General features: G+C 49.4%; 1 protein-coding gene across 7 annotated transcripts in view; it reads right to left on the bottom strand.

Moving 5' to 3' along the window:
- Positions 1–95: 95 nt before the first annotated feature.
- Positions 96–24283, bottom strand: part of LOC125317751 (DNA-binding protein RFX2-like) — a 62876-nt gene continuing 38688 nt past the window's right edge. For 3 of the 7 annotated variants that reach the window (XM_048287809.1, XM_048287804.1, XM_048287803.1), the window contains 14 exons: positions 23874–24141; positions 19632–19706; positions 13427–13608; positions 11067–11186; positions 9988–10103; positions 9035–9153; positions 8630–8742; positions 6304–6455; positions 5369–5466; positions 4595–4744; positions 3744–3952; positions 3297–3450; positions 1705–1747; positions 96–1592 (listed from right to left, as the gene is read on the bottom strand). In XM_048287809.1, the coding sequence (XP_048143766.1) occupies positions 1486–1592; positions 1705–1747; positions 3297–3450; positions 3744–3952; positions 4595–4744; positions 5369–5466; positions 6304–6455; positions 8630–8742; positions 9035–9153; positions 9988–10103; positions 11067–11186; positions 13427–13608; positions 19632–19706; positions 23874–24141 (1906 nt within the window). In that variant the 3' untranslated portion in view covers positions 96–1485. The remainder of the gene's footprint in view (positions 1593–1704; positions 1748–3296; positions 3451–3743; positions 3953–4594; positions 4745–5368; positions 5467–6303; positions 6456–8629; positions 8743–9034; positions 9154–9987; positions 10104–11066; positions 11187–13426; positions 13609–19631; positions 19707–23873; positions 24142–24283) is intronic. The other 4 variants (XM_048287806.1, XM_048287805.1, XM_048287807.1 and 1 more) reach the window with 3 other exon arrangements.

Raw genomic sequence — 24283 nt, 5'->3', positions numbered from 1 at the left:
TGGGACGGAATGTACTCTGCTAGGCAAATGTACACGAGACCCCTGGAAAAGCTCACACCGAACACTGCATCATTAGAAACCATCATAAGAAAAGCTATTTATGACACGGCCTTTATTCACAGAAAGATTTGCCCCAGGGCTTTGTTTATGCGGTTTAGTTTGATGACAGATTTCCCCCGCCTCCTCTGCCCTGCAGCCCACAGCACCCCAGTGTAGTCCACAGCATCCCTGGGTAATCCATGTCAGCACAGACCCCATAGGACACGGGAAAGGGGGATAAACCCTGCTGAGCTCTCCCAGCTCAGCCCCACGGGAGCCACCCCTGCGCTGTCGCTGCAGGAAAAGGCAAAGGGATCCAGAGAGAGAAATGCCACTGGAGTGCTGAGCCCCCCTGGGGTCTGTGACAGCCCCTCCCCACCTGGGATGTGCTGCTGGGTCAGTCTGAGCCGTGCTGGGTCAGTCTGAGCTGTGCTGGCCCACCCGGAGCGGGGGAAATGGGAACAAGGCCCACCCTAAGGCACTGCGGTCGCACACCCTCGCCCCTGCTCCGGACCCTCCTTGAAGGTCAGAGAAGGACATGGAGTGGCAATTTCACAAACCCCAGGATGTGGGACCAGTTCCCCTCTGCCTGGGCACCATAGAGGATGCAGATGGCCACGGGATTGCCATGGGATTGCCACGGGATTGCCACAGGATTGCCATGGGATTGCCACAGGACTGCCCACAGGATTGCCACAGGATTGCCCACAGGCATCGTGGCACAGGGCAAGGAACACGCTCTGCATGCAGCTGCCACTGCCTCGGAGTCCTTTGGTATCTTGAGTTGGCATCCTGGGAGCGTTGGGGTGAAGTGCCAAGCTGGGGAGACGTGGAAGCAGGTGGGAAGGCTCATCCCATAGTCCCAGAGCACGCCCGTGTCCGCCGGGATGTGCAGCCTGGAGCCTCTCCCCAGGTGGGGACAAGAGACACCGACTGTCCTGTGCTCCCTGGTACAAGAGATTTGGCAAAGCCAGAGCCAGGACAGCTTGTCTGGAAAGGCTGCAGGAGAAGGGCCAGGTATTTTTCCTTCTTCTTGGGCACTGATTGGTTCAAGTCTGTATCACAGTGAAGTCTGAGAAGCGGGGAAGGAACCCAAAGCACCTTCCCTGACAGAGAAAGCCTCATCTGTGCGCCTCGCTCCGGCTGGAGAGCGAGGACAGCTTCTCCCAGCCAGGCACATCCCATGGGCTGTTGGCCACAGAGGCTTCTATCCCTTGGGAGCAGACTCTGGAGCTTCTCCCTCCACACTGGAGGGACACTGGAGGCCAAACCCGCCCTGTCCCAGCGCCTGCCCCGGCTCAGCCCGGAGCCCATCCTCAAACACAAGTAAACATAAAGAGAAACTAAGAGGCACTATAATAACGCAGATCCGGGCAGGCCCAGGCTTGGGGCACCAACCCTGGCTCCGGATGGCTCTGTGCAGCTGGGAGCAGCCCAGCCCCGGTGTCAGATCTCCTGCAGGGAGTGGCCGGGCTCGCTGCGCTCCCGTTTCACCAGCGGCTCCCCCAGCGCCCGCTCCGGGTCCACCTCAGTGCCCAGCTCGCCGATGTCATCTGCAAAGGACACGGCATCAGATCAGGGAATGGGGGCACCAGGAGCTTCTTCCCCCTCCCACAGCGATCCCACCCTGACCCAGCAGAGCTCCCCGGGAGGGAGGGGAGGTACCTTTGTCCAGCAGTGTCGGGGACAGGGATGCAAGGTCACCAAACTGAAAGGAAAAGGAGTTACAGGGTCAGTGAGGCTTTGGGGAGCCAAGGGGCCAGACCTGCTCGATGGAATCACCAAACAATTTCAACCACCCAGGAGAGACTGTGAGCATCAGTGCTGGTGGTGGAGAGCAGAAAACAAAACCAACCACAGGCGTTGGGGGAAAAGCCTTTTGTTGCCATTTAAAGCTCTGGGCAAACACCACACACAACAATCCAGGGCACGACTGAGCTCTGGAATGAAGGGAGAAATTTTTCCATCTCCCAAGTGATGACCAAGTGCTGCCACAGGCAAAGATGGTGTCTTTCCTCCAGCCCTTTCCACCTCTCAGGCATTTCCCCTCTCCTGGAATCCACCTTCACCTCTCTGCAAAGCCTTTGCAGTGATGTCAGAGTGTGTTTGGCCAGCGAGGCCGTGGTGCCAAGTGGAACCAGAGAGCTCCTTGGTTCTGGAGATGTGGTGTCCCTGTCAGTGATGGGGTCTGAGACACCAAATTGCTTTAACAACAACGCTGGAAAGGCATGGAAAGCTGGGCAGCAGCAGGAGCTGAGGAGAGTGGGAAGGACAAAGTTCAGTGGGAATGGAAGGACACGATTCGTCCTCCTTTGCTGGGAAGAATCAGCCTCCTCCTGGAGAACAGGAATATTGCAAGGGTTTAACAAGGAAAGCCTGAGGGATGAGAGCCTCCCAGAGCTGGGTTTTGCTGGGAGCCACTCTCTGCCTTTCATGTTCCTTTAATATCAATAAAGGCAGAGGTTTTGCAGGGAATAGTGGGAGCTCAGTACTGCAGCTGGAGCAGTGTGGGAGGGGAAGGGAAAGCAGAACCAAATGGCTTTAGTTTGCCTGGCTCCCTGCATGAGCTCTGTGGAAGCTTCAAGGAGCAAATGAGATCAATTTTGAGCACGTGGGCTCAGTTTTGAACTCGCAGTAGTTTCAATATTGCTGTCACAGATTCAGCTGGGGTTTTTTACTCTGTATTTCAGAGGGAAAAGCTGGATGTGGCTTCAGCTAGGCAGGACAGGACCTGCCTGCAAGCCAGGCACCAGACTCAGTGTCTGATTGGTGAACAAAAACCACCCCAAACCCTTACAAACAGCCCAAACAACCCCATCATTCCTCTTCTTCACCTCAAAAATGGAGACAGTGGCTGACTGTGCATGTAATGCTGGAGCTTGTAGAGGCCTGGAGAAGTTCAGTTGCTGAAAGCAACTTTTGGACCATTTTTGCTTGGTTTAGATGGACTTTGTCCTGGCAGGAATCCCAAAATCAGGGCTGGCAGTCACAGGTTGTGCAGAGAACTGGGGAGATCCTTTCCCTCCCTCCTCCAGGCCTCCAAAGCCCAGCTGATGCTCAACCACCTCAAATCCAAAATCCACCAGCTCAGGGAAGATGCTCCAGGAGCTATGTCCTTGTTCCAGGCACTCGAAACAACTCAGTCAATCCTTTTGGTTGTAAAACATGTCGAAGGCACGCTGTGGTTTGCGAACCAACGGTGTCTCTGGAGGAGCTGCTTATTTTGGGTTGGTTTGTAGGGAATAAAGGATTCTCACCTCTCCCATGACAGCAATTGGGGTCTCCCCTGTTGCCTGGGCCACACGATGCTCCACCAGGTAGAACATGTACTCGTCGTAGAGCAGGCGGATCAGGTGGAAGGAGCCAAAGCTGGCAGCGCTGCGCAGGGTGAGGTCACGGATCACCATGGAGCTGGAAAACCCAGAAATTTGGGTTGAGTTTTACACCTGTGCCGTGGCTGATGTGAATTCTGGACCCTGGAGGTACTGTGGGACCCAACACTGTCTCTGCCTCTGACCCAAAAGTATCAAAACACTTTAGGAAATCAGTGATGGAGCATCCTATCCCCATCCTGAAAGGATACCAGAACCACAGTTACCCAGAGTTTCATGGGGGTCAAGAACTCGGCCTTGGTTTTTCAAGGAGCTCTTAACATGCTGCAAGCCTGATGCAGAAATAGCCCCAAAACGAGGAAGAAGACGTACCTATAGAAGGACCACTTCAACAGGAACTGCCGGGCTGCCTTGGGGAAGCTGGGGCTGCCCTCGTGATGCTTCAGCACTTGAGTCACCACATTATCCAGCCAGCTGGCCCACTGATCCAGAGAGCTCTGCTGCTGCAGAGTCAGCTTGAAATCCTGCTCCAGCTTCTGCACCATGCCCTCCTCGCACTGGCACACCCACGAGGCCTGCTCCTGCTCGGGAGGAAGGGTTCACAGTTACTCCTGCCCTGCTCCTGCTCGGGAGGAAGGGTTCACAGTTACTCCTGCCCTGCTCCTGCTCAAAAGGAAATGTTCACAGTTACTCCTGCCAGGCCTGCATGGTGTTGTATCCCAACCCAGGAGTTCAACTTCATTTCTAGCAGGCAAGGGCTGCAAACCAGCTCTGAATCATGTCCCCTCTGACCTGTCTGGACCATGGGAATTTTAGAACTATGTAATTGTTGGTAGCACTTCTTTATTCTTCACTGGAAGAGTGGCAAAGCATTGGAATGGGCTGCCCAGGGAAGTGGTGGAGTCATCACCCCTGGAAGTGTTCAAAAAATGAGAGGACGTGGGGACATGGTTTAGTGGGTATGGTGGGGTTCAGCTGAACATTGGACTGGATGATCTTGGAGGTCTTTTCCAGCCTCAGTGGTTCTGTGAGTCTTACAGAAGCTCCTTTTCCACTGCTCACGGTGAGACGGAAAACTCACCTGGCAAAGCAACACCAAACCCATCACCTCGTTCACCCAGCTGGGTTTCAGTGCTGGCTGTTGGACGCTGGTTAGCAGCACAGAACTTGGCTGTGGAGCCCCAGTTGTGGAGGAGGTGAGGAGGAGAGGAGCCCGTGGTTACCTGCACGTTGGCGAAGTCCACGCGGTTGAGGTCGCTGAGCATCTGGTTGATCTGGGACGTGTTCTGCAGCACGGCGCGCGCCGCCTGCGCCAGGTGGTTGAGGGACGTGTACCTGCGCAGGGTCTGGGCGAAGGCACTCACCACCCCCACCTGCAACACAGCAGAGGGGCTGCAGGGCACGCTCTGCTCCCTGCCCAGCCCTGCACACACCAGCAGAGGCAGTGCTGGAGTCACCAGCCCTGGAAGCGTTCAAAAAACGAGCGGAGGTGGCGCTTGGGGACACGGTTTAGTTTAGAGCAGGAGCCTTGGGGCAATGCCAAGGCAATGCCACTCCTGTGTTTTCCAGGAGGACAGCCTCGTTCCAGGGCAGAGATAACAGGGAATGAGCCCGGCCCCGAGGCTGCCAGAGCTGCAGGAGCGTTTGGACAGCGCTCTCAGGGATGCCCAGGCTGGGGTTGTTGGGGTGTCTGGGCAGGGCCAGGGGCTGCACTGATGATCCCTGAGGGTCCCTTCAGCTCAGGATATTCTGTGACTCCATGATTTTCTCCCACAAAGCTTTATCTGTAATTTCAGGACACAGGAATGGCTCCATGGACAGAGCATCATCAGCTTCTGGTACAAAGGAATTGCCCCACCCATCCTCCCACTCCTGGCTGATTTTGGTTCAGGATCAATCATTACCCTGTGCCAGGTGGCCAAACCCCAGCAGGGACTTCCAATCCCTGCGGAAAACTGCAAGATGCAGACGCTCACCCTGGGCCCACCTCTCCTCACCTTGGTCTGCACGACCTGCGGGGGGAATTCACTCATGGCATTCATCAGCCATCCTTCCAAACTCTTGGCAAAATTCCGGATTGCCTGTGTCAGCGTGCCTGCAAAGAAGGCTGCAAAGTCAGAAAGGCTGCTCTGTAGCAGTTTTGGGTACCACTTTCTAGCTTAGGAGTGTTGGGAAAGCACAGCCCATGGTCTGGTTAGCTGAGATCTCAACTCAGCACCAAGGAAATCAGGTGGGTTGATGCACTCAAATTATTCTTTAATGTTATTACTCAAACTCTTCTTATTATTCTTATTCTCACTCTTACTCTTATTCTCACTCTTATTCTTACTCTTATCCTTATGACAATTGGATTTAATGATTTTAGAGGTCTTTTCCAACCTAAGCATTTCTATGGTTTTTATTATTCTTATTTTCTCTTGTCTTTTTCTTATTCATGGTCCTTCTGAGCATGTTTCAAGCATTGAAATCTGCTCTTCAAAGACATCCTCGTGCCCCAGCTTGTGGCAGCCCTCAGAGGGACATTTGGGAAGCCAAATCAGAGGGCTCAATGCCCCATCTTAATGTCCCAAAAAGTTGAGCCCTAATTCCCAGGAGTGCAGTCAGGGATGCACAGAATGGTCCTGTGCAATCAAAGACCTCCAAGGAAGCACATCTCAAGGAGTTCCCATTTCCAAACTGTGTTTTTTACCTGACTTCTGGCCAAAATCGGGCGATGTGATCTGCAACACCCCAAATTTAAAAGGCATGGGAATTCCCAGGGGGCACCAAATTTCACCCCAGAGCAATGCTGCAGGGGGAACACTGCTGTTGCCATAATACTTCAACCACAACAAACACCTGCAAGTTGGTTTTTACAGCGGAAATCTCTGTGGCAAGTGGTGGCCAGAGTGAGATCAGACTCAGGTCCCCGGATGGGGCTGTGGGTACTCACTGGGCACTGGCCTGAGCACGTCAGGGATGAGGATCTCCACCAGGGCCTGGTACAGGATGTGGTCACAGCTCCTCATCCACTTGAGGATGGGCTCATACTTGCACAGAGTGATCAGTTTGTCCTTTGGGAGGGTCCCTTCGGGCTCCTCTTCACTGCAGGAGGAGGAGGAGGAGGAGGAGGAGGAAGGAGACAGAGTTAGCAGCAGGTTTGCATTCAGTGCTTTCACCTTCCCTCTGTATTTATGACTCCAACTTTCAGCAGAAAAAAGATGTTTGTGTGCCTTGCAAAAGGAAATGTTTGGCTGCTTGTGCAGGTCTTGTCTCTGCCAGCACCTCCCTGTCCTTGGGGCCAGAGCTCGGAGCAGCTTTCCCTCAAATCCACACTCCTGGTGCTTGCCCTGCCTTCCCCTCTTCCATTTTGAACCTCATTGCCTCTCACACCCCCTGTTCATGTGGGAGTTGAGCTTCAGCACAGTCATTTCAGCCAGCAAGGGCTCAGCTGGATCCTCCTTACAGCCCCAGCTGTTCCCAAAACCTTCCCACCCCTCTCCTGTCTCCTCTGCTCTCAACCTCCTGAGCCACAGCACTGGGGACAAAAGCTCTGCAGCCAGTGTAGGGGCAGGTTAGCTGATGTTGAGATGTTTTCAAGGTGTTGAACACCTCCAAATGCTGAATGTTTTCAGAAGGAAGGAGGCTGAGTGGATGAGAACAGAGCACATTGTCTGTAACTGACTGAGGTCAATCCAGCTTCCATTATTTTCACTCTGTGGATGTATAAAGGCACAAGATACTTGTTACATAGCAGGAAGAGAGAGCTGAAACCTTAATGCACTGCCAGAGCACCACAGCAGAGCTGCTCACTCACACTTTATGCTGGGAATTGGGCATTTGGAAGGGTCTTTCCCCATGCATTGCATCAAAATCATTGAAGCCAAACCTTGGACATGCTCTAAAGGGGCACTTTGAGCCTCAGCCTGCAGGATTTTAGTGATGAACTCCATGGGCATAACTCCTGGAAAATCCCACGTGGAGAAACGGGTCGTGAAACTTGCTGGGAAGTGCATCCACGTTCTGCATCTTCTCACGCTTTCAGGGTGCCCCTTCCCCAATATTTGGAGTTTATATTTATATTTATATATGAAGAAGGTGAGGGAGTGTGTTATTCACCTCCCTGGGTTACTGGCAGAGGTGTGGGGAGGTGGCAGAGCCCTGCAGAAAAGCTGCCTCCGGTTTCCCTTGTGTGCCTAGAAACAGCTCCTGGGGTGTTGCAATCTGCCTGGGAGCTGTTCCCTCAAGTAAATGAGATTTTAAACCAATCAAACACAGCTGCAGTGATTTCTTGCACGGAAATATCCCCTGGGCAACATCTACAGGGCCATATTCTACTGATTTTTGAGGGATTTTTGCTTATTACTCAATGTTTTACCATTTTTCTTCTGAATAGAAAACCTTCGTTGTTACAGCATCAGTAAGAGTGGACAGATTTGTGATAGAAATTTTAAGAAGAAACCTTCACTTCTTCAATTTTCTCTGTTTTCACTTATTTCCATTCCTCTGGCAGCAGCTCCCAATCCATAAAGGATGAGGAAGAGGCACAGCAACGAGCCAGGCAGGAGTGAAAAGATTAAAGCAGCTTCATTTGCCATGATCTGCCTCAAAACACGAGGCACTGACAGGTCTGGGCAGCCAGGCAAGGCAGAGAGTCAGTCTGGATGTCCCTAAAACCTCAGAGAATCCCTAAAACCTCAGAGCCAGAGAATGGCACTGATTCATGGCAGGGAATCATCAGTGTCTGCTCCTGAGCACTTGGGAGAGCAGCATCCCCTTCTCTGCTACAGGAGGAGCAAGGGACACGGATGTCCAGCCTCAGGATGAGAGGGAACGGCCTCAAGTCGCCCCAGGGGAGGTTTAGATTGGATATGAGGGAAGATTTCTTCACTGAAAGAGTGGTCAGGCACTGGGACAGGCTGTGCAGGGCAGTGCTGGAGTCACCTCTCTGGAAGTGTCCAAAAAACGTGCGGATGTGGCACTTGGGGACTTGGTTTAGTGGTGACCACGGCAGTGCTGGGTTTATGGATGGACTCGATGATCTTGGAGGGCTTTTCCAACCTCAGTGAGCCCACAATTCTCTAATCAGAGCATTCACTTTCCTCAGGGCTTTGAATTTTGTGTTACAATATTAAACACTTCTGACGCTCTTTGTCACGGCTCTGCAGGGCAGAAAACACTTCCAAATTCTCCAAAGCACTCAAAAAGCCTAAAAACACTTCATGCATCTTAAAAAGAAACAGATCACCGAGAAATGGAGCAGGGAAGGCCGGGAGTACCTGGAAGGCAGAGCAGTGGGGCCATCACTAGGGGGTGCCTTGGGACTCCAGAAGGATTGCCACAGCTTCTCGATGTAGTGAAACTGGAGGTTCATCACAACATCCAAAGTGGCCTGACAGCAAAAACACCACGGTGTCAGCACACAGCTCGAGCGCTGCCACTCACAGTAAATAATTTACAAGAAAAACAACGGAATTGGCACAGTTTTTATAACATAAAACAGGTCACACGACGAAAAAACCACATAAAGCACAATATTTGAGTTGTTATTCCTGGCAAATGAAGCATTCCTGACTATATTCCAGCTTTTCCTAAGGGTGGGAAATGAGATGGTCACATGAATGATGTCCCACAGGTAATAAATCAATTACTAATCATCACCAAATAATACTGCAAACAATCACCTCGCAGTGTCTCCTGTAGAGAATCTGCAGAGTTTTCACGTCGTTCAAGGTGAAACCTTCTTGTAAGAGGACATTACCAAGATCAGGGGCTGGGAACTCGGGAAAGACATGGGTTACATCTGGGAAAAAAAATGGGGAAAGATGGTGAGGGTTAGGAAAGCTCAGACTGCAGGTGAGCACAAAGTGCTGCTGTCACTGGAAGCTCTTCTGTGCTCCAGCTGGGATGAAACAGGAAAATGAGACTGATAATTGCATCCTTTCCCTGATTCGTGCTGTTTTACTGGGAAAAACCAAACAACCACAGCCCAGTGGATTCAGTGTGGAAAGGAAAATGTTTTCTTTCTGTTGGTAAGAAAAGAAACAAGAAAACACTGTCCTCATCTGCCACTCTTCCATTAGAACTTCTCTGAAGCCTGAAGATGTCTCTCTGGTATTTTAAGAGTACAGTGGGGAATAGAATTGGGCAGCAGAGGTGTCAGGAGCTGGGATTTGTGATGGAGACACACAGATCCAGGACCAGCAAACCCAGAGGGTCTGTCCCACAAGGAAAAGGTTCATATGGATCATCTCAGACCCCATTGCAGCCTTTGCAAGGAAGCGAATTGCTTCTCCCCCTCTGGCCAGGCTTGGCAGGACCTCCATCTTCCATGAAATTTAGATAAAACCAGATGGATTAAAAACATACTGTGAGGGACCCAGCAGAGCCGTGGGCTCAAGGAAAAAGCCTTCCTGGGGGGACTGGAGCCAGCAGATCAACTTAGCAAGTGTGACATTACCAAAGCTTATAGAAAACATGCTATATATAAAATATATATGTCTGAAAAAAAAGAACACTGCAGATTTATTAGGAAAGCAAACAAATGCACAACAATCAGGACTTGCTGGACAAGACCTTCCCCTTAAAGCCCAAATCCCAGGTGTGGGATAACTCATCATCAAAGGAGTCTCCTCACCTATGAACTGCTGATGGTGCTGGCTCTGAGCAGCCACTGACTGCTCAGGTGTGGTGTGGGGGTTGCTGTTGGAGGCACTCTCTGCCATCCCATCCATCTTCTGGGCTGCTCTGTACCTAAATTCCCAAGAATTAGGATGGATTAGGACCCACACAGACAGGAGAAAACACCTACACAATATTTACAACACAGACCTGTGAGTTCATGGAGTGGTTGGTACTCGAGGTTACGCTCAAGGCTGATCATTTATATCGTGGACTCCAGTGGAGGGAAAATGAGAAGCTCCTTATGAAAAGCTTCCCCAAAACAGAATTAAAGGGTTAAGAAATTTGGTGACACCAAAAAATCAAAAGAGAAGCAGAGCTGGAGTGGGTTCCAGAGCAGACTCTGTCTCGAGCACTGACTTTTTCATTTACTTTCTGTTTGGGAGCTGCAGAAATAAATTCTGCTCCTTCTGCACTTCAGCAACAACCAGAAGTGTCCGTGCTTGCAGGAGGCAATTCCAAATCCCTTTGCACATCTTTAAAATGACTCAGGCACAAGATTAAACACAGCACTATTTAACTTGCACTTTTGCACAGAAAAACACCCCAAACCCCAAAATTCACCCAAATACAGCACAAGCCCCCAGGTCCTTCACATTGACTTGGCACCAACATCTCCATAGCTGAGATCCTAAACCATTTTGGCTACAGGGAGGCTGTCAAAGGTGGCACATACAGTGGAACATGCCACTGGCAAGGAGAACAGGCAGATAAATCCCATTCCACGGAATTCCAGAAGAGTTTGGGTGGGAAAAGCCCTTTAAAGGCCATCTAGCCCAACCCCCTGCAGCGAGCAGGGACATCTTCCACCAAAACAGGTTGTTCCACGTCTCATCCAACCTGGCCTTGAGTATTCCCAGGGATGGGGCATCGACTGGAATTGTTTTTGGACCCTTCCACTGCTCAGAGCAGGCAGTGACCCTTCCACAGCTCGGCTCTGGCACTTCAGCAACACCGGGTTTGAACTTCCCAAGCGGAGCCAAATCCCGGGATGGGGCCTGCTGAGAGTTTTGGGAAGGGCCTGGGAGCACCTACCTTTGCTTCTGGTGGATGGGCTGCTGCCTCATGGCCATGTACTGGGTGTCCTCCTGCAGGCGGTTCAGCGGAGACTCCGGCTTCAGGCGGATCCCGTAGTAGTGATATTTGGAATTCCCCCTGGAAATACCAACTCTGTCAGTGGAAGGGAGATTGTGGCCCTGGTTTTTTGGACAATACACCCCATTTCTTGCAGCTGCCAAGCACTGTTTGAGTGGCTGAAGGGATGAGCTAATGAGATGCCATCATCCCCTGGAAAATTTAAACCCACGTGTGGCCGAGTCCAGTGACATCCACACTTAAACCCAGCCAGGTTTCTTCCAAACAGGGAACTGGGGAAGAGAGGAGGGAAGTGCTACAATAAAAAGTGTTATTAAACAGAGTGACAGGAAGACCACAGGGGACACTTTGCTATTTGATTAGGGTTTAAGGATTTGTTTTTTCCATAAAAACAAGCATCCATCTTTATCCAGACTTGGATAAAACGAGCCTGACTGAATGGCCCACTATGAAAAGAAAAATGTCTTTCTGCTGCCAGCACTTCTGCAGCAACAGCACCAGGCTTTGATGTGGTTTTGTCCTTGGAGCTGCTCATTTTTGTAGGTTTTGTAAAAACTGAGAGCTTTCTCCAAGAACAAGGGGCTGGAATTCCTTCTGCTTTGCTGCTGTGGAGCTCCTTAGGAGGATGTGATTCCATCAGATCAGAGAGAGATGTGTCAGCTGAAGTTTTTCCACCAAACTGGAGTTTTTCGGTCCCAGTGGGAGCGAGGACAGTTCTGCAGCCATGGACACATGGTGACAGTGTGTCCAACTTGGCTTCAGCACATTTGTCACCAAAAATGGGTGAATTGAGTCCTCAGAGGGAGAGGAGACCAAGCCAGGGAAGCACCAGCAGCATCTGCAGAGCACAGAGTGGAGGCTTAAAATGCAACTGCTGTGTCACTAAAACTGGGACTGGAGGCGCCTTAAATCCAAGGATGCTTCCCATTGGAAAATTAGAGAAATATAAGAGAGGAGTATTTATCAAATTGGGTTCTTTTTTTGGGGGGGAGAATTTGCTCTTTTCATGGGGTTGAATTGTTGGGTCTTTGTCACTGCACCAAAGGGTTTTACACACTCTCCATGTTCAGCCCTGTCCTAAGTGATTTAAGTGCCTGCAAATCAAATAAAAGCTGCCTTTAGAACCTAAAATTACAATGAGTAAGAAAATAATGGGGGTCAGCTCTTTCCTCAATACTTATTGAGGTTCACTGTCCCCTTCCCAGCCTGCACATTTCCAGCTTACAGTGGTTTTTTTTTGCTCGCTTGTTTATTCTTTAATCCTTGATGGGATTAAAGAATTTCTCTCCTCTAAAGAAATTACTTCAGAGTAATTTCAGAGTTCTTGCACTTGACCCAATCTACAGAAATCCAAATGCTCCCCTGCTCTTCCTACAACTGCCACCTCACATTCCAGCTGTGGAGTGCCCTGGTTTTGTTCTCATTTAAAAGCTCAGATATCTATGCTTGAATTTTATCATAAAATCTTCAACAATCAGAGCAATGACTGTTTTATGGGCAGTACATTACCCACTTTTTTAATATTATAAGCTGGGATAAAGTGCACACTCAGCAGTGCAGATGCTCCCTTGAAGGACACGTCTGTAATTACAGGAGTTTATTTTTTTGTGTTACACTTTGCTTGTAACATCTTACAGATCTTTGATGGATTAGAAGAAAAAACCCTCTCCCAAGATTCAGCCTGATGCTTTGGGTGTTTCAGAAATAAACCATTTACAGCTCTGCACCTTGTCTGCATCAAAGCTGTGGGCACAGGGTCTGTCATGGGGGATCTTCACTGGACCCAAAGGGAGAAACGGCTTCACTGAGCCAGAACTTTGGGCTCTGCAGTGGGAATTGTGAGGATGAGTTACCTCATCTTTTTCAGACAATACAGAATCCCAGAATATCCTGAGCTGGAAGAGACCCACAAGGATCATTGAGGCCCTGCACAGACACCCCAACAACCCCAGCCTGGGCATCCCTGAGAGCGCTGTCCAAACGCTCCTGCAGCTCTGGCAGCCTCGGGGCCGGGCCCATTCCCTGGGGAGCCTGGGCAGTGCCCAGCAGCCTCGGGGGGAAGAACCTTTCCCTGAGCTCCATGCCCAGCCCTGACCCAGCTCCAGCCGTTCCCTGGGGTACCGGGATCCTCACGGGATGAGAAGCAGCTTAGCTTCAAATAAAACATTTTCCCACCGGCTCAGGGTCGGTTGTTTCCGCAGACCTCAGAAAAACAAAAAGATGCTCAGGAGGTTCTGAGTGCACGAGAGAAGCTGCAGGAGGGTTGTGTTTTGTTTATTTAACTGCAGATTCCCACCAACCTGGTGCCCAGGCGCCGAGTCCTCAGCCCCATGAAGACGGAGCGGATGAGTTTCCCGAAGGAGGCGGCGTTGACGGGGTCCAGTTTGTGCTCCTGGCAGTGCCGCAGGTAATGGTTGTACAGGGAGCTCCTGGGGAGGCTCACACCCTCCGCTGTCTCGTAGTTATCCAGCAGCCACTGCAGCTTCAGGCAGGGAAAAATAAAGAACATGCAAGTCTAAAGAGGGCTGGGACGTCAGGCAGGGTCAGCGCTTAAACATCCGTCAGGTTTAGGAGGTCAAGAGAACTGAGTAATTAATTTATACGAGTTAATTCACATCACTTATAATCGATATAACTTCATGTTACTTTATAGGATGGCAAAAGCACCCCCAGCCCAAACAAAACCACTGTCAGATTTTTCATTACAACCCAGTCCTGCTGCCACCTCAGTGTCCACCTCGAGTTCGGATGAATTCCTGCAGAGCCAAAATAAAGCCGTAAAAACTCGCATTTTCCAAGGAAAAGAGATCTTGAGATACTGCCTAAGAGGAATAAATTTTAGGGGAAGCAAATTGATGCAAAGTCTTTATTAATTTGAATATTGGCATGTCTGCAACGGCTCCCTTAACAATAAAATTAACGGTTGCCAAAGCAACCTTCAAAATCTGAGGGAATCCATCTACTTTGCAAAATTTACTGTCTGAACTTCTGACATGGCTGTTGATTAAAATTTGCAATTAATATAAATTATTTATACCTAGATAGTCTGAAAGGGCAGGTCCAGCACACGGTGTCAGCACAGGAATTCAAATGCAAAGCCTCCAATCTCCTTTAATTTGAGTAAATGAGTTCAGCATCAATAAAATGAGTGTTGTAATAAGTGAATTTTGGGAGGAGCTGGATGTACACATGGACTAATATCAACAGGGTTGGAAAGAGCCCTTCCATTGCCAGGAGGAATGTCTGGGATTAACATTTTTCAGGCTTCCCTCTCACCCCAGACCTCCATCCCTGCACCAGGAGCAGCTGCATTCCCAGCAGATCAGGGCAAAACGCACTCGGGTTGTGGGTGCCAAATATCAGCCACAGCATCTCCATACAACTGCTAGTCCAAGCATATACTGGAACTGAGCACGGCTTTAGTCTAGAAATCAGTGGGATTTGACAAAGCCCATGGATCTACACTCAAACCCTCTCCACTCCCACCCCAGTGTCCCTCCCTTTCCTCCCATTTTCTCCTGGTGACACTCCAGGGTCCCAATTCACCACAAGGCTGAGTTCTACACCAATAACTCTGTGAAAGACAACCTGAGCTGTGTGATGACATCTCTGGCACCTCATTCCTCTGAGCTATTTTCAGTTTCTGTGTTTCATATCCCACTCTGCGCTCACAGAGGCTTTGCAGCACCCTCAGTGTGTGTTCTGTGGGTCTCCTTCACACATCCAAAATTAAACTGCTGCTACACGAAGTCAGCTGCATCCAAAACCGTGCAGTTAAAGCTCTGCAATTAAAACTATTTCATTCAGCCTGGAGAAGAAAAGGCTCCAGGGAGACCTGAGAGGACCTTCCAGTGCTAAAGGAGCTCCAAAAGAGCTGGAGAAGGACTGGGGACAAGGCATGGAGGGACAGGACCCAGGGAATGGCTTCCCAGTGCCAGAGGGCAGGGCTGGATGGGATCTTGGGCAGGAATTGTTCCCTGGGAGGGTGGGGAGGCCCTGGAATGGAATTCCCAGAGCAGCTGTGGCTGCCCCTGGATCCCTGGGAAGTGTCCAAGGCCAGGTTGGACGAGGCTTGGAGCACTCTGTGGAAGGTGTCCCTGCCCATGGCAGGGGTGCAATGGGATGGGATTTAAGGTCCCTTCCAACCCCAGCCATTCCAGGATTCATGAGTTGGAGCTGATCCAAATCCAACCACAAATTCCCATGACTGGACCATCAGCTCTGGTGGCCTTTGGAGCAGAGCAGGGGCTGCCCCAGCTGGAAGAAAGAAAAACCTCCTGGCCCTTTTTCCCTCTCTCCTCCTTTTCATGGAGCCCCTTGTCCTCCTCCCACCTTCCCGCAGTTCCACATCACCCAAGACACTCTTTGAGGTGATCTCCCACAGACAGAGATCATTCTGACCTCCAACCCCACAGGTCTAAGAGCTGGTGTTTATTAATGGTCCATAACGATCCTTCCTGCTCTCATCTGCAGCAGAGACACCCCTGGAAGCCCCAAAAAGTCTTTCTGTGGCCCTGAGCCTCCCCCAGTGTGGCCAAACCACTACACCCAGCCATTCAGTTCTCTCTAATGAAAGTGGAACCCAGTGGTTTTGGCATAAAACACCAGCAGGAATTCAGTTTTTAAGTTGTCCACATCTGTGTTAATGTTGGCCCATCCCCTACATTTAAAAAATTATTGCTTAAGATTCTTTCAAAAATTTAAAGCATTAATTTTATTTATGCTATGGAAGATACTGAATGTGCATCAGCTATTTATCTCCTAAATCTTAAGCCTTAAGCCTTAAAAAAAATATAAAAGTCTCCTATTACTATGGAAAATTCAGATACAGATAAAATCCTCTCATTTAAATTTGATCCTGGGCTTTTTTATTCTAATCCCTGATATTTCTAGAAGATTCCCTTCATCTCCCAGCTTCCTTTTCCTGCAAATGTCTTTTTATATTCCCTTAAACATTGCAGAGTTTCACAATATGAACTCCCACTATTGAATTAGAAATTTATTATGAAGCACACAGAAGAGCTTGAAACAAAGACCTGTCAGAATAGAAATAATTTCCCAAACATGATTTTTGCTCTTCCTGCACTACTAATAACAGACTGGGCACTTAAAACAAGAAAATTAAAGATTCTTTCCATTTGTATCCCTTTATCTGTTTGCTTTCTGAACGTTGCTCAGTTGTGACAATCAGATATTCCCTGGTTTATTTCTGTTTATGCCACGATCAGGTTCCAATAAAATCACTCTGCAGCCATATGCTGCTGTGTTTGTTATGGGCACTACAGGGGAACATTTAATTTTCATTTCTACCTTAACTTTATTTCTATCTGACTGTTTGGTTTCCTTTGAAAACAACTCTTGCTAGCAAAAACCTCCTCCTTGTTCGATCCAAGGATGGAAAAAGCCATTCTTGGGGCTGGCTGAGAAAATAAAAACCTTTTCTCGAAGGTCCAGGTTTGGAGAAGTTTTCTTGTGGCCGTTTCTATGAAATATAAAAAAGAAACCATATGTGGTCATATTTAGGGTGTTTTTAGCTGGGACTGTGAGCAGCAGGTTCCTGAGTTTCCACTCCGTCGAGCTCAGAGTTAGGACAGAGCCATTCCCTCACAGGAAAGAATTCCAGTGGGGTTTTTTTGGGTTTGTTTTGTGGGTTTTTTGGTATTTCATTTTGCAGACAATGAGGGAAAATTACATTTTCCCCCTGCTCCTACTCGTGCTGTGGATATCCCAGAGCCACAGGGCCTCAGGCACCCAACTCCTCCAACTTCAGGCACTCGTGTACATAAATTGGAGTTATTTTTCTCCGATTTCTTTGCACCTTTTGCAAGTCCATATAACTGGCAAAGAAATAATCCTCTGACCCAGGGCCTCAGCCACTCTCTGCTGCAGTCACACACGGACGTGATTTCATCAGAACCATCCTGTGTCACCGGGGATCAGCAGGAGCTTCACCTTCCCCACTGGATATTTCAAGTGCACTTCAACAACCTCTCAGGGAGTTTTGGAAGCCAAATTCAGTGACCAAGCTCCATTTCATATTGATTTTAGTTAAATTATGGGGAGAATTCCCTTTGGACTGAGATACCTTTATTTGTCCTCTTATTTTACTTTTTTTTTTAAACCCCAAAGATTCCTGGCACGAACCATCTGCTGATGGTAACAAAATAAACCCCACTGCCCCAAGGATTTGCACATTTCCAAAATGCCAAATTTAAAAGGAGGGACAGAAGACAACAAAGAACTTTTCAACCTTAAGACTCAGAGCAATTAAGCCACAACTCAGTGCAATTAGCATCATCTCCCCATTTTCTCTTGCTTTTGTCAAGCTGGAATTTGCTTTCAGCCTTGACAAATTGCAGTCACCTGCTGCTTCCCTCTCTGCTCCTCCAGCACAAGCCTGACAATCCTGTGTGCCAGCCATGGGGAATTTGGGATGGGTAATGCTCTCCCTGGTGTTGTGGTTTTGCTCTTTGCCATGAAGAGGTGGGAACTGGAACACCCTGGAGAGCAGAAACCTTTCTGCCACAGCACTGGTGGTCACTGGGATGTCCCACACCCGCACTGGGAGCCAGCTCTGGCCATCTGCAGTCTCCAGGTGGTGGCTGCTCCATCCCTGGAACATCCAAGACTGCGCTGGACAGAGCTCTGAGCACCCTGGTCTGGTAGAAGGTGTCCCTGGCCATGGCAGGAGGTTGGAATTAAATGAGCTTTAAAGTCCTTTCCAACCCAAACCATCCTGGTCCAGCTTCCTACTCAAATCAGGCCTCACTTCCATGGGGCTCAGGTCCCTCATTCCAGCCCAATCCTCACTCAGATGAGTCCTAAGAACCTCCCCACGCAGAGGCTGCAGAGCCTCCCTGGGCACTGGAGCTCCTCCAGCTCTGGAACTGCCTGATCTGGCTCCCCAGTGTGCTATGTTCCCTTCAGGCACTGCCCATGCCTCCTGTTATTCCACAGACACCTCCCCATGCCCTGGCAAGGCTGAGCAGGGACGCTGGGGGTCCATGGGACAGCGAGGACCCCGTAGGGCTCCTCAGCTCAGGCTCTGTGCTGGAGGGAATGACCCACCCAGCTCTGGAGCTGCCCAGGACCAGCACCTTGTGCCTGGAGCAGCACCTTCCGAGGGACCAGCTGAGGGTGGATGTGTCACACGTGCTCAGGAGTTTGTTTGCTCCAGAGTTTGTAAGAGCATTTAAACCTAATGCCAAGCTATGAACCATGACCCAGAAGCAGGGACATCAAGTTCTGCACTTCCAGCCTGCAAGACAAGGGTGGGGAAGGTGTGATCAGGGGCTGGATCAGGCCCCAGCTCCATCCTGCACAGCCTGTGGGCAGTGAAATCTCTTTGCTACCTTTTGCTTTCCTTCCTCTGCCCTTTTCCTGATTTTTTTCAAAACTGTCCTGTATGAACAAGAAAAATCCTGCAGAGCAACACAATCCTCGTGCAGCACTTCAGGAGTGTGAGCCTGGCACAGCCTGGGGTGGGAGGGATGCAGGGAGATGCTCAGAACAGGAACTGCCTGATCCTGCAGGTTTGTGTTCCCCCAACTACAACCAGAAACCTTCACTCTCCACCAGCTGAAATAAGGATTGAGCTCCCTCAGGAGCCCTGGCCTGGAGTTTGAAATCAGCTGAGGAGAATCAGACTGGTTCAAAGTTCCTTTTGTTGTCTCAGGCTATTTATCTACGGTGAAGAAGCCAAAGATTTTTTAATTTGGTTTGGTTTTTTTTTTTGCAGGACCTAAGAATGCCAACAAACCAGCCTCCAAACACAGAGGAAATCCATTAGAATAAAGAAGCACCACTTTGTGCACTGGGATTTATGGGTGCAGGACATGCTTGGGCTTAACCCAAACACAGGGAAGCCAAGGCAAATCCAAGGACTCCAACATGACCTGGATCAACCCAAATCTCACCCAAGCATGTGCTCACCCCTCAGTGTTCCTGCACGGGAACCACAAACCGGGATGCAAAGGCCCAGCAGAACAGTGGGAATATCACACAAAGCAGGGAAATCGTTGGCAGAGCACGGAGAGAGAGGGCCAGCACATGGATTCAGCACAGCATTGTGACAGCAATGGGCTTCCTGAGGCACAGAGACAGGGAAAAAAGGCATTCACAGGCTTTGGGTCCGTGCTGCCTGAGGGGAATCTGTCACAATTCACACCGAGTCGTGGCTGCGGATTTACAAGTCATTTTCCAGCCATTTTTCAGCTGCAGTGAAAGGAAAAGAACTTCCTCAAATGTGTTTATCTAATTGCCAGCAATTTCCATTGCAAGGCAGATGAAATAAATAAACACAGGGTAGAGGCAGCTAACAGACTGCAGAGCACCTCAGCAGCAAACATTATCATCGTGGCACGATTTTCCTTGGGAATGGGCTGTTTTGGGCAGCACAGCTCAATCACAGGCTGCTTTTGAGTGACTGTTAAATACACCAAAGGGCTACAAATAATTCTCCTATCAAAGCAGGGGAAAAGGTTGTAAATTCTGATTGTAACTTACATGGCTGTTGAGCAAACTGCTTTTGTGTGATGTAATCCCTTCATTTTTTTGTAGGTTTTCAATCGCCATTTCAAGCTAAAGAAAAATGTGCACAGGAGAGAGAGAGAGAAAAAAAAAAAAAGGAAAAAGAAAGGAAATCAGATAGTTAGCAACAGCCAGGATTATTGTTTCTTTATTAATATTTGAATGATTAATGCTTTATATGAACAAGCTTGTGGAAAAGAGGCAAACAGATGAGCACAGTCGGCGTGGATGGAGCTGCAGAGGTGTTACTGGGACATGCAAATGGACACACAGCAGGAATCCCCAGGGGGGTGACAGAGCGAGGCCAGGGGGGGTTTATGTTCCACTAAAAGCACTGCCCAGTTATATATATAAAAAAAGCAATTTTGCTCCTCTTTTTCCCTTCCTGCTGAGAGCAAACCATTGCCAGACAGATCCACTGCAGCGGGTCAGAGATTGGCTGCAGAGCTGTACCCAGGCTTCTCAAGGAGAGCTGGCAGTGATGACTTGGTTATTGTCACCTCTTCAGATTTTGTCAAAAAACCCCTAAAAAACTAAATAAAATTGGGGTGCAAGGAGAGTGCATGAACTGGTATGGATAAGGGCTCTCTGATGCTGAGAACTGCAGAGGGAAGAAGGGAGGAGCCAGGTCTCAGTTGGGTGAGCTCTCCCCCAGAAACCAGGGTGGAACATTTGATGCTACCTGTGCTCGTTTCTACTGATCTCAGAGGAGCCAAGGCGAGGCCTTTTGGCCCCTGAGGAGCCCCCTCACTCCCAGTCTGGTTCCTGTTCCACCTTCAGCCCACCTGTGGCTGCTGCCTTGTGCCTCAACCCTCTCCTGAACCCTTCTTGTCTTCTCTTTTCTGCTATTGGGGCAGAATCTGCGAAACTCCTTAGCAGATGGCTGCTGGTCCCAGAACTCCAGCACTCCTCTTCAAGCTTTTTGCAAGAAAAAAATCCCCAAGCCCCAAAAACCCCATATAAGAGACTGCCAGGAGCAGAACCTCCTGTTTCTCTCCAGCAGACGTTCTCAAACTGCGTTATCTGTGCCCTGTGGGTGCAGGCAGGACAAGGCAGCAGCACACAGAACCTGCAGCCAGCAGCTCTCCTGCCTCTGTCCTCATTTGACACCTCTGTGGGCACAGGCACAAAGCATCTGCAGATGATCTGTCCATGGCCTCCTTCCCACATTCACAGCCTGCACTGACTCACCCCACGGTGGAGATTAAGGCTGAGATAAACCCAGCCCTTGACAGACCCAGGCTCTGTCACAGAAGGATGCAGGGGGCAGAGCAGAACAGATCAGACCCAGATGCTGAAGTGACATCCACCAACCACAGCCACCGTGCCACATCCTGGTGTGAAGGTGACACTCCACCTCCAGCACAAGTCCCTTGGTTTCCAGCCCAAAGTGGAACCACTGTGGCACTTCTCGAGGGGTTATCACCGAGCTCAGTCTCAGATTAGTGGGGTTTCTGAGAACACTGCCTCACACCGTGATGGACCACGAGGAACCAAAGCCCAAATGCTGACACAGCCTTCAGGAAATGAGTCAGAGGGAGACCCAATTTCCTTCCTCTGCTCGGGGGCTGCTTGAGCAACAGCTCTGAGGCAAGCACAGAAATGCTGCCTGGCCTTTTGCTGTTGGCAGGTGTCCCATCCAAAAGGACACCTTGCATCTGCAATGAAAAATATTACAGGGAAAAGACTAAAAGCTCTTCAGCAGCCCTGCAGGAAGGTGAAGAGCTCTGAGGACCCACTTATAGGAGGTCTCAAGGATTTCCTCTCTTGGTCCAGACTAATTTAGGTGAAGATTAACAGTGCTGTGCTGGCACAGATACTGAGTGGGGCTGTTCCCTGTGCTGCTCCAGCCCGTCTGATGGAGCAGAACGTTGTTATTCCAGCAGATAGGGAAGGTTTCTTAAGAAGGTTTCTCTAAGTATTTGAAGATTTTTCTTTGTGGACACACAGACTTCACCAAATGTCTCTCAACCTCCTGAGGCAGCTCATGTGCCACTGCTAATCCTGAAGCACTCCCTTGTTTCCACTCTCCTCTGGAGGTGCCCTCCTTGCTCCCCAGGTCTCTTCCTCAAGCCCTCAACACCTCCAATCCCTCTCCTTCCCCACTGCCCAGCCCTCTCATTGCTGACCACTCTGATGTCCATCCCCAGGGCCATGTGCAAACACTTTGGCTTCCCTGGCTCCATCTGCACGAGCTCTGCTTTCCTTTCCTCCCACAAAGCTCCCAACCCTGCCCCACCATGTTTTGCCATGACTACCTGAGCCCCTCTGGCCTCTTTAACACCAGCCTTTCCCAGTCTCTGGTTAGGCTGGACATTAACAGAAAATAATGTTCCTGCCCATGGATTTGATTCAGTCCCTGCTCTCCTGAAGCTGCCCATCCTTCCTTGTGGGTGTCTGGAGAAGCTGTGGCTGCCCCATCCCTGGAATGCTCAAGGCCAGGTTGGACAGAGCTTGGAGCAGCCTGGGATAGTGGAAGGTGTCCCTGCCCATGGCAGGGGGTGGAATGGGATGAGCTTTAAGGTCCCAAACCAAATGATTCCATGATTATGTGAAATCCCAAGCAGTCAAGGCTCTGCTCTATCCCCTCCGACTCCGGTCTGCGCTGGAAGGACTGAAAGCCACACACAGACACAGACACAGCCCTGTACTGCCTGCCAGGCTCTTTTCCACTCTCTTCAGCCCTTCCTCAGCTATTTTGTGTTAAAATACCTTCACAGAGTTCATTCCTACAAGCAAAAGAGTGAATTCATCTCTGATGCATTTTCATAAAGGTCGCTTTCTAAATTTTTTTTTTTTTTTCCTGAACAGCCTTATCTCATGTGATAACCACAAACTAAATCTGTTCATGGGACATTTCTACTGACACGTTTTCTACTTGGGCTTTTATATTGTGCTCATCACCATGGAAATTACAAAAACCCCAAACAACAAAAAAACCTCCCCAAAAATCCCAGAGTAAAGTTGTGCAGCTTTGTGAGACGCAGTCCCCACACAGGTGATGCTTCCAAACAATAACTTTGAGCAAAAATCAAATGGTCCAGTGCTAATTTTTAACTTTGAACAGTTAAAATACATACACACACACACAATTCTCACCCAAGAAAAGGACCCCAGCATCTGTCATTTTCTCTTGCATCCAAACTAAGGACTTTTCCCCTATGCCTACCCAAGGCAGAGCACATTTACCACAGGATCAAAGCAACCTTTCAAGGCACAAAGATTCAGAAAACATAAAGTCTATATTCTAAAACTCAGTGGGAGAAGAAAGCACAACTTAACAGGCCAGATTTACAAGAGTTCTCAGTAGCAACAGCTCCTGTTTTTCTCCCTGGTGATGCTGCTCACATTTTAAATTCTGGCTACATGCCCTGAATTACACCTACATTTGTATTTATATTTATATTTGAATGTACAAACACACAGAAGTCTGCAGAGGAAGGTGAGCAGTGTCTCAGGAAATGAGCTCCAACCACTCCTGGCAGCTCCTAAGGGCTGGGAGATTCCCAAATGAAAGCCCTGGTGCTTCTCACTGCAAAAAGGCTGTTCTGGGTGAAGAGCTGTGAGCCCTCAGTCCCACACAGCTGCACAGCTTCCAGCACCTGCCACCTCGGCTGGCAGCGGGAGGGACATGATTTAAAGAAATTGGAACTTTAAACCATTTCTGTTTGATCAGTATCACCCCTAAAAGACATTTTCTAAACATATGGCAAGGACAGAATACACAATGGTGTAGGAGATATACACACAAAGAGTTTTTGATCACTGTGCACTTGGCATGATCAGCTTGATGTAAGTTATGTGCTAATTATCCACTGGGTTAATGAAGGATTTTTCAGGTCTCTTCATAACTGAAGATATATTTCAATATTTTGGCTTAGCATGTGTGAGATGTTTGACTTACTAGAAAACGTAAATAGAGACAAATCTTTAAAAGCCAAAATATTTTGCTTGGGGTGGGGGGAAAAACCCAAACCAAACCCCCAGAGAATCTTCTCTAATGCTGCATAATTTCAGTGATCTGCTGAGAGGGACAGTCCAAACACCAATTGAAAAGATAAGTGTAGTACACCAGTGTCTATTCTCTCCCCTGCTCTCATGGCATGGGACAGACATATACAGCGATAATGACAGGTCAGTTTTATTTTCTGAAGGCTTTTCAGTTCCCTTTGGAATCATTCCTGGCCCCCGAGCTGCAGTGCCTGCAGGGCTACATACCGTTGCTGGAGAGGAGCGTGAGGTGTGTGACAGAGAATGTCTAGAGTTCTCCAGCCCCCCATGAATGAGATAGGCTCCCGAGCCGGAGAGGATCTGACTTCCCCCAATGTCCATGGTGATGCCCACCATGTTGTGAGAGGGAATGGCTGTAGGAGAGGATGCCGCTGTAGTCACCTGAGCTCCACCTCCTCCCTGCGCTTCGAAATAGGGCGCGGCGCTGGCGGGAGCGTAAATCTGCGCCTCGCTGCTGTAGGAGTAGGCGGCTCGTCTGTGCAGGGGACAAAAGGGGACATGGAGAGGAGCTGGCAGAGGGAATCCCATGTTCAATGGTTTCTGAAAGCTGGACAAGTGTCAGAAAACCCCCTGTGGTGTTGGTGGGGTTTGCTCTGTTGGAATGGGACCCTGAGCTG

The sequence above is a fragment of the Corvus hawaiiensis genome, chromosome 28 (assembly GCF_020740725.1).
Source record: "Corvus hawaiiensis isolate bCorHaw1 chromosome 28, bCorHaw1.pri.cur, whole genome shotgun sequence".
NCBI lineage: Eukaryota > Metazoa > Chordata > Aves > Passeriformes > Corvidae > Corvus > Corvus hawaiiensis.
Note: the sequence above shows the minus strand (reverse complement) of the source record. Positions and strands in the feature narration are given on the sequence as shown.